Below are 14,115 nucleotides of genomic sequence, written 5' to 3' on the forward strand. Positions count from 1 at the left end.
GGAATCCGACCAAGACTTCTTGAAGACGGCTTGCTCCTCTGTATTGGAGAGTCAGGTCGGTAGAATGCTACGGCGATGCGCCAACGGCGTGGTGTTAGACTCTTGCGCCGTCGCGGCCTGGGAGGACGACACGGCTGAGCTAAGAGCGAGTCCAGGGTGCAGGTAGGCGTGGACTTCTCCCGTTCTTCCGAGATACGTCTATCTATGCTGATTTTAGGGGAACGAATGTCGAGTCTGTTGTTTTTAATAGGCACACTGGCCGGTCCTTTCTGTGTTCGCAGGTCAAGTACCTAACGTAAGCACGACTGGCGAATAACACCGCTGGAGGTAGTACAGTATGCTACGTGTGTCATCGTCCCGGAGTACAGGGATGGAAAGGGAATTCAGGAGGTGCCGGAGAACCAATTCCCTTCAGTTTGCATTCAACCAGGACGATTTCAGGTCGCTGATCATCAAGAACATCAAGAACAAGAACGATTGGTGTCCAAACCAAAGCATATCAGGGTAGTGCTACTACCGTAGACAACCTTACAAGTTTGGGGAGACGAGGATGTTTCTGGGATGTGCTCGTGGCATAGTTCCCCACTGTCCGGCTTGTTACGACCTAACGCCCTCAGACTGCTGGGTGAACAGGGCGTTTTCTGAGACTGGGGATTTCTGGGATTGTAGTGGTAGTAACCCCTCTGTAGAGACTCGACCTAAAATCACGACTTCAAACCAGTCAAGAAGTTGCTTGATACCCTACCCTACCTACCATTGATGGTTGTATTGCAGATCCATCCACCCGACTGAGTCCATCCTGCTGTGCGCTGCCCTTGTGTATGTCTCTGTTATCTTTTGCCTCGAGTACAGACAGTACAACAAAGAACAGACAAATCGGAGATAGAGGAGAGATACTAGAGCTGCATGCTATGTCGAGTAGCCTGGACTGCCTGACTAGGTACTGCGCCTGCATCTTACTGACTGGACTGGACCTAAGCTTGGGTAGGTTTAGGTGTGCCCGCGGTGGTAGCCGACCAGTATGTACTTGCCCTGACGTATGAAGTTGGGAAGCGGCTTTTTCTCCCACCTCCCCCAGAGTCCCAGAATCCAGCAGCTGCTCCCAGCTCCAGCTGCAGAGCAAGCACACAGAGAGAGAGCAGACAGAAGAGCAGAGAGAGAGAGAGAGAGAGAGCAAGACAAGCCCAAGACTGTGCTTCAAGACATCCGCCAGGCACAAACCGTACGCTCGGCCAAAGGTATTGTCTTTATTTTGCGCGCTTTACGTTAGTCACTTTACCTTACTTATCATTCTCCATCACAATGACTTTCTAATTCCAAAGGGCCTCCTCCTCCCCCAGCCTGCCATTTGATGTTAGCTACTGGACGTCGTGCAAGGCCAAAAAAGGTACCCTACAAGATACACTTTCATTCGCTCTCATTCACTCCCACCCCTGTCCTGCGCGGCCCTGCCTATGTCATTTCAGGCCTCTTAGGTTTCAATCCCCAATTTCCTTTTTCATCAGCATCTCCAGAACTCCAGACCCTCCCTCTCTCGTTGGCTATTCCCGCACCCGTCGTCCCCTACCTTATGTTTGGCACTTCGGATCTCTCTCCTCACTCTTCTCCCTTTCCCACCTCTTCCCCCCTCTCTCTCCAATCGTGACTGGTGGTATCGTTGCCGATTGAGAGAGCGTGCGTGGGTTAGTGCGTGAGAGAGCGAGCAAGCGAAACGAGAGAATTCCAATCCGGGTCGGCCTTGTCAGCCCAAGAGCCCAAAGAAGGTCCCAAGCGAGAAAAAAAAGGCGAACAAGGCCTGAAGCCGCACCTCCACGCTCCCAAGCCCAAAAGCACAAGCAAAGCAACCCACTTCCAGCTTGGAAACCAGCCTCTGTGAAGCGACCTCATTCGTCTAACGCGCGTTCTGACAGCGGCCACACGCCCCCAAGCACAGAGTGAAGGGAAGCGCCAACACAACAACCGAAATTCCTCTCTAGCCGTGACAGCCATTTGATACGACCACCTACCACCACCTACCAATTACCCACCTACTACTGCTATTACTCAACTCTCTCTCTCCTACCAGCAGCCCCAAACCACAAAAAAAAGAGAGAAGCTGCCGACATTTTCTCTTTAGCACTAGCAGAGCAGTAAATCGCAGTTTACGACATCGATCGCATCCTACCAATACCCCCCTCCTCTCCGCTTTTGTCCCGAGCTCAGACATTCATTGTCCTCGGCGACGATGGATCAATGGCAGGGCTACTCAGATGCCGCCGGCGGTTCGCAGCGACGATACAACAATGGCACCGCGCAGTTGACCCCCGGTAGAGAGTTCGGACAACACCAAATGGCTGGCCACGTCCACCAGCAGCCGCAATCCGCGGCACCAGGTTTGAGGTATGATCAGTACGGCAACCTGACGACAAGCAGCGCAACCTCGCCTTTGTCCACCCCGCAGCTACGCGACAACAACGGCGACGTCGCCATGCAGGACGCCCACGATGCCTATGGTGGTTCAATGAAATACCCCATGCGGCCGCATCACCAAACCCACCTTTCCGGTGGTGGCCGACCTGCGCATGTCAACCTTCATTCGCCATCCGAGCCCTCGGCTGCCGCCCAACGGTACTCGCCCATGGAGGTTCTCTCGCCCACCTCGCCCTACCCGCCCAAGTCTGCTGGAGCAGGCTCGACACCCGGGCAGCAGGGCTCCTTCGCCAGCCAGCGGGGCTCGCCCACGCGAACAGACTATCCTACAAGCCCGTACTACAACACCAGATCAAACTCGCAACAGCTTCCTCCCATCACCCCGTACGCTGCTGGACAACAGGGGCCAGAGGGTTACCTCTCGTCTACCGTCGCGCATTTGGACGGCACTTTCGCTAACGACCCGAAGTCCCCCACGCGGCGCGCCGTGTCGCAAGTGCCCGAGAAGCGACCAGTGCCCGAATTCAAGAAGGTCAGAGCGGTAACAGATCTGCGGCCCAGGGTCAATGCCCAACCAGCGTTCCGGCGAGCCAACCCCGAAGGCGGCTTCATCAGCGTACGAACTACCCCAGTTTATCTCCTCCCCAACTCAGAACCCCGCTAATCCCTCAGCGATAGCCGCTCCAAGCCCTAACGGTACATTTGCCGGCAACGTACCGTATTTGCAACCCCAGCTTCAAGTACGAGTCGTCTCGGAATCCGCGCCGAGTCTTGACCAAGCCGAGCAAGGGGGTCAAGAACGATGGCTACGATAACGAAGACAGTGATTATATTCTTTACGTGAATGATATTCTGGGGTCGGAAGAAGCTGGTCACAAGTATGTTTGCTGCCTATCAACGAACAAGAGCCCGGAGAACGCCGATGCTAACGCTGTTAACAGGAACCGGTACCTCATTCTGGATGTGTTGGGTCAGGGAACCTTCGGCCAGGTTGTCAAGTGCCAGAACTTGAAGACGCAAGAGGTAGTGGCAGTCAAGGTCATCAAGAACCGGACAGCCTACTTCAACCAGAGCATGATGGAAGTGTCCGTCTTGGACTTGCTCAATACCAAGCTCGACAAGAACGACGACCACCATCTTCTCCGGCTCAAGGATACCTTTATTCACCGCCAACATCTTTGCTTGGTATTCGAATTACTGAGTGTGAACTTGTACGAGCTGATCAAGCAGAACCAGTTCCGCGGTCTCAGCACGACCCTGGTACGCGTCTTTGCTCAGCAGCTGCTTAATGGGCTTGCGCTGCTCAACAAGGCCCGGCTAATCCATTGCGATCTGAAACCCGAGAACATCCTTCTGAAAAACTTGGAAAGCCCGATTATCAAGATTATCGATTTTGGTTCGGCCTGCGACGAACGTCAAACGGTCTACACCTATATCCAATCCCGTTTCTACCGATCCCCCGAGGTTCTCCTCGGCTTGCCTTATTCGTCAGCTATCGACATGTGGTCGCTCGGCTGTATTGTGGTCGAGCTGTTCCTCGGTCTGCCGCTCTTCCCTGGTTCGTCCGAGTACAACCAGGTGTCGCGAATCGTCGAGATGCTAGGAAACCCGCCGAACTGGATGATCGAGGTTGGCAAACAGGCAGGCGACTTCTTCGAGAAGCGCCAGGACGAATTTGGGCGCAAGACTTACAGTCTGAAGCCCATGGAGCAATACTCGAGGGAGCGGGGGACGAAGGAGCAGCCCAGCAAGAAGTACTTCCAGGCCAGTACTCTCCCCGAAATCATCAAATCGTACCCGATGCCGCGGAAGAACATGAAGCAGAGCGAGATCGACAGAGGTATGTACTCACAGCGCGGACGCTTGCCAAGCATGACTGACCACATGATACAGAGATGAACAACCGTATCGCCTTCATCGACTTTGTCAGGGGCTTGCTGACCATTAACCCCCTTGAGCGATGGTCGCCACAACAGGCGAAGCTCCACCCCTTCATTACGCAACAAAAGTTCACTGGACCATTCGTACCGCCGATGAACTTGAAGGCCAGCTCGTTGAACCGATCGCCGGCTCCTGGAACACAACAGCAGCAGCAAGCGGCCGAGCTTAGCAAGCAGCGGGCACAACAAGCGAACGCACAGGCGCAAGCGGCGGTCCAAGGTGCCTACGCGATGCAACAACACACGCCTGGATATCCCCAATCGCCCCACGGACAGCAACCCATGTACCCGAACAACATGTACTCTCCCAGCGCGGCTCATGCGGGAGCGCCGCCCCCGTACGGGACATCACAGCAGGCTGCTTACAACCAAATGGTCATGAACCAAGCTCCGGCGCAGATGCCGCCGGCCAACTATGCCGCTGTTCCCCAGCAGCAGCCCAACCTTTATCAGCAAGCCACGGTGAGGGCAGGCCGCCAACGCGCCTCCACCATGGACCAGCAACAGAACGGCATCCCCGCTACGATCCAGCGGGTGGCCAGTCACCTGGACCCCAGCCAGCCCATTCGATTGCAGCCCAGCCCTGCATACTACCCCCCGCCTAATGATGGTCTCGGTATGACTGATCCAGGGACTGGTAACAGAGTCACTGGCAGAAGGGATAGCAGATCGCAGCGCGGCGGAGCCAGGGGCAACAACCGTGACTTCATCCGCAACCTGGAAGAGCGAACACTCGAGGAAGGCTTCATGGGCAGCGGCCAGAGTCCTTGGCACTGAGAAGTTACCCATAGGCACGGGTAATTCTCTTCTCGATCTTCCCCGGGCGTAAGCAGGCGTCTGACAGAGCTCGGCTTAACCCCCCTCGAGTCTGTCCAGTGGGATTGGTAATGAATGTCTTTGGGCTGCAAACCGATCTTTTCCCATGGTACTCAGGCTGTTGCCCTTGCGTTGATCGGCCTGCTTAGCGCACAAGCCGCACGCCCGGTCATGGCAGTGAAGGTGGAAAGACAGGCCGTGTATTATACCCCCAGATTGGAGACGACAGAGTTAAGAATGATGGGATTTTGCTTTCCTAGGATGGTTGGAGACGGAAGCGCCTGGCTGCACATAACGTTGGAGAGCTTTAGGCCTTGTTCATATACCACCTGGCAGTAGGCTTCGCATTGACTGCCCATGGCCTGGATGCGGCAAGAGATGTCATCAAGCTGCAGCTATTTCTTGTCCACGGACATCTATTGTTCTTTGTATAGGTACTTCCTTTGGTTTGGTTGTGCCTCTGCCCCTTCCCTGATGCTGCTGCCAACTGGGGGTTCTTCCAAGTTTGTCGACCTGCATGCGGGCGCTCCACCCAGCCAGGTTTTTAAAAGTTGTGCATTGATAATACAGCATGCGGCTTGTTTTCCCTTTTCTCTGTGTATGACGATGGACTGAAACGACTGGCACGAAAGGAACGGTACGGGCTGCATATCGGGGGACTTGGGGGGATACGCAATTCCGATGTCACGAGGTAACGGCCGATGCTTAAGGGGGCACATGGAAGGGAGCGGCGACGGAACGATTCGGGGATGATGGATGGATGGGATATACTCAGTGTCATCGTCGTCGCTTATCAGCCGCTGCATGCATACCGTCCGCACCTTTGGGAAACTGGAGACCAGTAGTGCCTGGTGGTCTGGATGTTTTTGGTTAGGTGGTGTGGTGGACTGAGGATTAGGGGGGCTTGCATCATGGTATCCTTATTATTCTTTTTCAGAACACAAACCAGAACAACTAACCAACCGAACCCCCTGAATTACCCATCCTGGTGTTTTATACCTCTTTTCGTATAGGTTTTGCTGTTGTTAACATTATTGGGGCGAGAGGAAAAGAGAGGAGGAAGTGGGGGAAAGGGAGAGAGAGACAGGCGTGGACTTCACGGAGTTTGTTTTTTTGTATTATGCTAGAAGACATAGCATTGGCCCAACATCAGCATAGGGAGTTTAGTCGCGAAAACTGTAAAGACAGAAAGAAAGGGAGGCGGGGAAGAAATATGAGATATCCCGATGAAAGAAGCCTCCGTACACATACCCAGACTACATCACGTATCACCCCTTCAGTTCGGCCTAGTTTCTTCTGCTGATCGACCTTGGGAAGTCAAGAAGTGAACTGACTGCTTGTTTGCTTGTCTGCTTGCTGCTTGGAATCTGACTGTGTACTCACTGCCGCGTTGACTGAGGTCCTATATGCTATCCTAATGACATAAACGTACATGTAGTCAACCAGCCGGCCACATACAGACAGGAACCTGGCCCCTATTCCCATCATCCACCAAGATTAAAGAAACATAATTGCGCACAAAGTACAAAATAATATTAAAAATTGTACGTTTGGTGGGTATCAATGCCGAACCACACGACGACCTATTTGACCTTCGACCTCCAGACGAGAAGTTCAAATAGGCGTGCGTGTACCACTACTAACTAACTAACCGACTCTAGGGTAAACTTGTTTCATCTCCGTTCTTTGCCTTCTTTCTTGCTCTCTGCTGCAAAAAGAAACCACCCCATCCATGCTATGCTATGCTATACTGTATGTATGCGTTATGTTATGTTGTGTTTTGCGTGTGCTTTCTGTGGTTGTTCCCGCTTGCTTGTTTGCTGGCTGGCTCGCTCGCTCGCTTTCTATGCTTTCAGTAAAGTAGTACGTCAACTTCCAAGTGAACCTCCATCCACCCCCTTATCAGGCAGACCGGCCAAGTCGGGAGAGAGGAAAACGGCTCCCCATATCAATACCACGCCTTTCTTTCTTGTTTCCCCATGACAAAACAAAAGAGGGAAAGAGAAAACGCCGCCTCTCCTTAATGTTGTAACCACCACACCCCCATCACCCCTTTCCTCTCCTCATCCTTTTCCTCCACCGCGTATGCCCCCTTCACTTACTTCCTCTTCCCCTTCTTATGCCTCCCGACCGCCGGCCCCGGCACCCGCACATGCGTCCCGCCCCGCGCACTGCTCCAGACGCTCTCCGAGACCTTCTGCGGGATCTTGCGGCCCCGCAGGCGCTGGTCAATGAGCCACATGCCCACCACGAACTCCGTCCTGTCCAGCGCGCCCACGCCCCGCAGGTCCACCAGGTCCCACACCTCGGCCAGCTCGTCAAACGGCAGCCGGCTGCGCGACCATATGTCCCGCGCCACCACATTGGCCACGAAGTCGGCCGGGTTCGGCGTCGCCGCCTCGCCGGCAGCGCCAGAAGTGGCGGAGAGGCCGCCGCTCGAGGTCCGTTGGCTGTACGAGGGGCGTTGGGTGTGGTGGAGGTGCAAGTTGGGCGTGCTCGCGCTGGCCGCGTGGGCTGCGCCGTAAGCAGCTGACATGGAATTGTCAGGAAAGGAAGACGGCGACAGGAGCAGACCCCGGTTGCTCGCCCACACCCCCTCGTACCGCTTGCGCTCCCGCTCCGTGATCTGCTCGCGCCAGCGCCGGCGCGCGCCCTCGTGGTGCGCGTGCTTCTTCTTGTTGCCCAGGTGCTTCTTCTTGTGGCGGGCCCGATTGTCCTTTTCCTCCTCGTCCTCCGACTTCTTGGACGGCTGCCGCAGCGTCTGCCGCATGTGGGGCGTCTGTTTGCGCGGCGGAGGCAGTGGCGGCGGCCCAGGGGAGGCGGTGCTGGGGGTCGCGCGCGAAGAAGCTAGTATGCCCGCCATGGTCGCGTTGGTCAATGAGGTCAGTGGTATGTTGGGTTGGGCCTGCAGGCGACGCGGGGGCGCAGGAGGTGGGACGGGCTTGCGGGCGGGTAAGCTCTGGACCGAATCAGGCCGACGAGGTGAATTAATGACAGCTGGTGATCTGGGCGATGCTACCCGAGAAGGAAGTAGCCGAGGAGAGCCCGACGTGGGTGACGGCGCAGAGGATGCCGAGACAAAAGTGTCTTTCGAAGAGGTCGATGAGGATCTTCGAGGTCGAGGGGCTGGAGGTGGAGGTTTGTTGACCGCGCGGGTCGTCTTGGCCGGTAAGGTCTTAACAGAACTTGGCCGCGGTCCCGGGTTCAAGCTCTCATCCAGCACCATCTTACTGTCGATGCCTTCCCGACCATCAGTGTTTCCCTCTGATGCCACGAGATCGGGCTGCGCTATCATCTTGTGAGACGCTGCCCTCCTCGGACGGGGCGACAGTATTACCGTCTCCGACTTGCCCGACTTGCTCGCCGGCCGAGGCGGAGTCGCTGCTCTGGGTTTCCGTTTTGTTTCCGCGTCTTCCGGCTCCCGGACCTTGGCTCCAGACCCAACAGGCTTCCTACCCTTGATAGGAGGAGCCGGGGCACGCTTCTTCACCTCCAGCTTATCAGCGGGCGGCGCCTCATTCTTCATTCCAGATACCGACGCAGGGGGCGATGTCGCTCGCTCCCAAGCCAATGTACTCGCCAACATCGAAGGCGATGTCTCTGGTTTAGCCATCGGACTGTCTGCCAGCGGAGGAGTGATCGGATGCATCCTCGGGGCCGACTTCTTCCTAGGCTCTGCACCAGTCGCAGCCTTCTTGACGGGGCCTCCATCTCCTTCAGTCATCGGCACATCCTCCTTCGTCTCAAACATGGATATTAAAGAATTCGTAGTTGGAATCGGCGTCGTGTCCGTGAGATCCAGATCCGTCACCGAGCTCCTTGCGCTATGGGATATTCTCGCCGTCCCAGCCGAGGCGCTGTCCTTCCTCTTGGCCCTCGTAGCCGCCTGCTGGGCGTACGGGTGATGTTGCTGCGTCTGAGCCGCATTGGGCTGCTGCTGCTCGCGGCGGCTGGGGCTAGCAGACCGGCTGGCCGCGAGAGTGGCCGCGATGAACGACGGCGACCGCGGATCCGGACCCATGGGCGATAGTCCTGGCGGCCTCAGCGACGCAAGGCCACCGCCGCCGCTATTGTTGTTGTTATTGGGTGAGTATAGGGTTTGTTGTTGCTGCTGTTGCTGCCTTTGGGGCGTAGAACTGCGCTGTGGAGGACGTTGGCTGTTGTTGTTGTTTTGCCCATTCTCCTGGCCGTAGTTGCCTTCTCCTGCTATGCTGCTGCTGCCTGTTGCCTGGCGACTGATGCGCCCCGTATTGCTGTGATTGTTCCCAGCCCCGGCGCGTGTCGGCGAGGAACGCGACAAGCTATGTTCACGCGAAGCCGAGGTCGCCGCAATCAAAGCTTCGCTGTCGCCGTGGCCGTCGTCTTTCGTACTCGTCGTGACACGCGATTGTTGCTGCTGTTGCTGATGCTGATGCGGCTGTCCACCACCGGGGCTCGACTTGGGCGTGGGTCGCGGCGTCGTCGATGATGATTTCTGGAAGGCGAGGGAGGCGCCCCTCAGAGCGGCCGCATAGGCTGCATCATTCGAAGAGGAAGCGGCCGCCGGCGAATTGGGGAGGTGTCGGCCGGTGGTGGGCGTGCCTGGCGGGTGGTGGTGCATGAGGTCGACGGGATCAAGCGGCGGGAAGGCGCCGCCGCGATGTGGTGTCGGGGCCGCATATACTTCCTTCTTCCTGCACCATTTAAACGAGTTTACTCGCCCGGTCGTCGAACACACGAAGGATGCAAACGAATGGGAAGAAAGAAAGATGTGGAGGAGTAGGAATTCGCTTTTTACGATTGTTAATCAATTTGGATTAGGTGATACCAGCGTGGTGTGGTGGTGAGGTTGGTATTGGTGTTGGTAGTAACGTTAGGTAGACAGCGTAACAAATTGAGGTCAAGGCAAGGTGCCGTATAAGCTCAGGGACCACCAGTGATTTCCAGCAAACATGGATAAAAACGCACAAACATACACAACGGAACGTGCTTGCTGGTATCAATCAATGGCTCTTTCCTGCAATCAAATCATGTGCAGTTCTGCAAGCGCGGTAGCATCGGAAGGCAGTAGTAAGTAAGAATCATAATACTGAGACAATCGGGGGAGAGAGACATACGTAATTCGCGAGATCCGTCCGTGACGGGGGACAAGGGGGCGGCTCCCAATTAGAAGTGGCTACCAAGACAAGTGCCGTAATCAATCAGCAAACACGCCGTTCATTAATCTAGCTCCCTACCTACTACCTACGGAATACTCCGTACAAGCTACAGCAAAAGGTACAGGAAACGCCGAGGCAGTGCTGGGCTGCTCCCTCCCCCCGCGATCAACTGGCGTCATTGCGCTAAGCCCTGTCAAATGCCTGCAACTGCAACTGCAACTGTAAATGCCATGCGACTCTAAAAGGTTACTTACTCGCAGCACATGGCAAAGATAGCTCAACGTCGATCGACACGCCTATCAAATTCCAGCGGTATCTTGGCCTACGCGATACTTATGCAAGAAAGGCAGACAGACTACTTCTACTATCACCAACACATGCACATCACAATAATACCGGCAAGGGACAGTCAAGTGTAAAAAAAAATCTCATTGATGGAATTTGGCTACAACAAACAACACAACATTTAGCAACCACTATATGCCTTTCCAACGCCAGAACCAGACGCCTAAATACACCCATGCTCGCTCGACAGGCTCTTCCTTTCCCCTCCCCCCTTTCCGATTATCAGGTTCCAACGAAAAAAACAAACACATCAACAACTCGCGTGTGCTGTATACACTATCGGTTTTTGGCGATATGATCCGGGGGAGTCGCTTCTCCCCATGAACCAGCTACACCAATACAAAAAACAGGATGGCTTTTATCCAGCGGGGCCACTTCAGAGTGAACCGTTCAATGGTCCTCCTCTAGCCTTGCGGCAGGAAAAATGATATGCAATAAAAAGAGACTACAAGAAGAGAGCCAGCCTGTGATATATGCTCGTGCGAACACAAAAGTGGACAGGAGAAGAAAAAAGAAGAAGAAGCAGAAGCAGAAGAAAACGTCGCTCGCTAGATAGCCTCGGGAAAAAGATCGAGGCTGGCTGCAAAATGCGAATCACCCAGAATCGTCAAAAAGTCGGCCGTTGGTCATGTCCATGAACCGTCATCGTGAGGATGCGTCAGGCGTGGGAACCCCGTACATCGTGACTCATACGTTGTCAGGCACGGTGCCCATTAGTAAGGATCATCGTCCGTCCACTCGCTCCCCGAAATCGTTCGGTTCCCTTCTGCGTCCACTGTGCCATGGCCCGCATGCATAGTTGGAACGGCCCGGACCCGCTTGGTTTGGCTCGACTGCAGCCGCGAGTAAGGATCCTCGGGCGTGAAGCGTTTGCCATGCGCCTGTGCTGCCCGTACCTTGGCGTAGTAGGTATCGGATACATCCGGCTCAGGCTCCGAGTTGTCGTCGTACGTTTCCCAGTTCTCCGACCCCGACGGGGCCGAGGACATTGTTGACACCGTTGTCACTGTCGAGGCATCCGACACAGTCCTGGGAGGCGGTACTTGTGCGTTCCCAGAGCGCGTGAAGCGCTCGTTCTGGCTCGCCGTGCTATGCGAGTAATTGGAGGACGTCATTTGCGACCGGCTATAGCTCGATTGGGACTGGGATGCTTCTCGGTCCAGGTATACATCTTCGGGCTCAACAGCCCGGATGTTACTGCTGCCAGACATCAATCCCGAATTCTTGTAGGGGTTCGTGGGTGTTTCCAGTGGCGGGCCTGGCACAAGCTCTCGCATTTTAGGAGGAGGCGCACGCATCAATGGAGCAGAGCGGAGAGGTGGTTGGGCTTCCGGCCTCGCTGGTCTCTCGGGGGAGTTTTTGCCGTCCCTTATATTGGACAGAGGAGCTCGAGAGATGGGCACCCTTGACGGGCTCTTGGGGTTTCCAGGTACCTGTATCGGCGGCGGAACTCTTCGCAAGGACCCAGTGCCGCTGGCAAGGAGATTGGAGGGCTTGGCCCGCGGGAGAGTATCGGACCGCCCAAGGGTAGGTTTGCTGACGGTACTGTTTGTTCGGGTCGGCACCGGTGCTTTCTTCGCTGGCGACGATGGATTGCCCGGTGTTTTGGATCGAGTCCCGCCTGCTGTGGCTGGTCTTGGTGGACGTTCCTCGGCATCGAGGTTGTCCAGATACCTCTCGCCATGCACAAGGAAGTCCCGGCCGTACTCGTCCTCCCATTGCTCAAGCGCCTTGCGCAACTCGGTTGCCACCTTGGGCAACTCTTTGGCTATACGTTTGCGCATCTTTTCTTCTCGTAGCAGTTTTCCGGGGTCGCGTCTTTCGCCCTTCTGACCGCGCATCATCAGGCGAGACGCATCTTGACTTGAGGCAGCAAGCTCGTCCCGGTCATGGGTCAGAGTGCGATGTTTTTCAACCAACGCCAGGGTCGGGGCGCGCTGCTCTTTCAAGCTCTCCAGACGAGCAATCTCGTGTTCATGGGCTTCCAGCAGAGCATCGCTATATACGTCCGAGAAGGCCGGGGTGAATTCGAGCATCTCGTCTTCAGAATAGTACAGCGAGTCCCAGAGCTCCTGAAGCTTGCACCGCGCATCCTCAACGAAGAGGTGCAGGTTCTGTCGCTTCAGCTCGTTAAGCCTAGATAGCTCGTCTTGGAACTCGTTGATTTGCCGGACGCCACAGCCGCGGTTGCCGTTCAGGAACGCCTTACGTTCCGACTCATCGATTCCTAGCTTGTCCCAAAGCGCTTCCACAGACACCTGCAAGTCCCGAAGGCGCTTCTCGCGGTTCTTCTTCTCGTTGTCGAGCTTGTCGCGCTTGCTTCGCAGCCTCGCGAGATCCTCTTCGTGCAAGCCAAGCTGCTCTGGCGCATCGCGGTAGTATTTGACAATTGCTGCGTCAGTTTGCGCTTGAGGGGTACCGAGTTCTGCCCATAGCTGGATGATGTTCTCTGAAAGGGCTTTGACGGTAGCAACACGATGGGCGTACTCCTCGTACACCCGTGTGAATTCATCGTCCAGCTTGTCAACGTAAGCTGGCGAAAGATCGAATGATGGCGGTAGTGATTGGTGGGGTCCTGTAGGGGGAGGGCAATCTGGACGAAGGTAGGCTCCAGATGTGAGGAGTAGGATTCCAAAGCTTGGACAAGTTCTAATAGACCAGATGTCAGTCAATGGCTGGCTCGTGAAAGGGGGGACGATGCGACGCGACGCATGCAGGTGCTCCGAGGCAATTACTCACTCTTAACTTGCTCAAACCTCTCGCGGTGCAGTCTGCCGACCTGGACTTTCTTCTCCTTGAGTTTCTTCAAGCACCGCGAAAGGGGGAATGTTATCCGAAGGTCGTCGTCTTCCTCGGAGTAGTTGTGCTGTGTCTTGGACTCGTCCAAGGATGCTTCCATCTGGCGAATGACGGTAATGATCTGGTTCGCCTCGTCCAGCATATGCTTCTTCTCTGCAGTCACGCTTCTGACCTGGTTCTGCAGAGTATCCGACAAGGCTGCGAAGAGCTGCGTCGTGGGGATTAGCATAGGCGTCTGTGCGAATGACGTGCATAATGCACTGATGCCTTACCTCTGCTTCTCGCGTCTCGCGATCATGGTTGGGGACGCCAATCTCATCGAAAAGGCCATGTAGTTGGCCAATGATGGTGTTGACTTGTTGCGACAGGTAGCTGGGGTCCATCGTGGTGGATGAGCAAGCCTCGCTCTTAGAGGTCGTATTTAGGGGTAGGTTTCCTCTCGATGCGGTCAGGACGTGTGTTTGTTTGCGGGGCGCTGATCGGGGCGTAGGTTGTGTCTATAAACGAGCGGCTGTTGGGGGGTATGTATGTAGTTGTGATGTAGATGCTGGAGTAGTGGAGAGATTGGCACGAAGCATTAAGTAGGGGTATGCAACCTGGTTTGAATTTGGTGCGCGTTGAGGAAAGGCGGGATGTTTCCTTTCTTTTGGGCGGATCTGCAATCCAAA

General features: G+C 55.4%; 3 protein-coding genes across 3 annotated transcripts; 1 reads left to right on the top strand and 2 right to left on the bottom strand.

The window, feature by feature from the left end:
* Positions 1-2,224: 2,224 nt before the first annotated feature.
* On the top strand, positions 2,225-5,126 carry PG997_005257 (dual specificity protein kinase YAK1; the record flags this gene model as incomplete). Its single annotated transcript, XM_066809572.1, has 3 exons — positions 2,225-3,025; positions 3,088-4,249; positions 4,303-5,126. The coding sequence occupies 3 exons, from the start codon at positions 2,225-2,227 to the stop codon at positions 5,124-5,126; spliced, it is 2,787 nt and encodes a 928-aa protein (XP_066673190.1).
* Positions 5,127-7,263: 2,137 nt separating this feature from the next.
* On the bottom strand, positions 7,264-9,765 carry PG997_005258 (uncharacterized protein; the record flags this gene model as incomplete). Its single annotated transcript, XM_066809573.1, has 1 exon — positions 7,264-9,765. One exon carries the CDS (start codon positions 9,763-9,765, stop codon positions 7,264-7,266), a length of 2,502 nt encoding a protein of 833 aa, XP_066673191.1.
* Positions 9,766-11,361: 1,596 nt separating this feature from the next.
* PG997_005259 (microtubule associated protein) lies at positions 11,362-13,830 on the bottom strand (the record flags this gene model as incomplete). Its single annotated transcript, XM_066809574.1, has 3 exons — positions 11,362-13,297; positions 13,384-13,682; positions 13,720-13,830. 3 exons carry the CDS (start codon positions 13,828-13,830, stop codon positions 11,362-11,364), a joined length of 2,346 nt encoding a protein of 781 aa, XP_066673192.1.
* Positions 13,831-14,115: the final 285 nt, after the last annotated feature.

This window comes from Apiospora hydei, assembly GCF_038363865.1.
Source record: "Apiospora hydei strain CBS 114990 chromosome Unknown utg000004l_segment0_segment0, whole genome shotgun sequence".
NCBI lineage: Eukaryota > Fungi > Ascomycota > Sordariomycetes > Amphisphaeriales > Apiosporaceae > Apiospora > Apiospora hydei.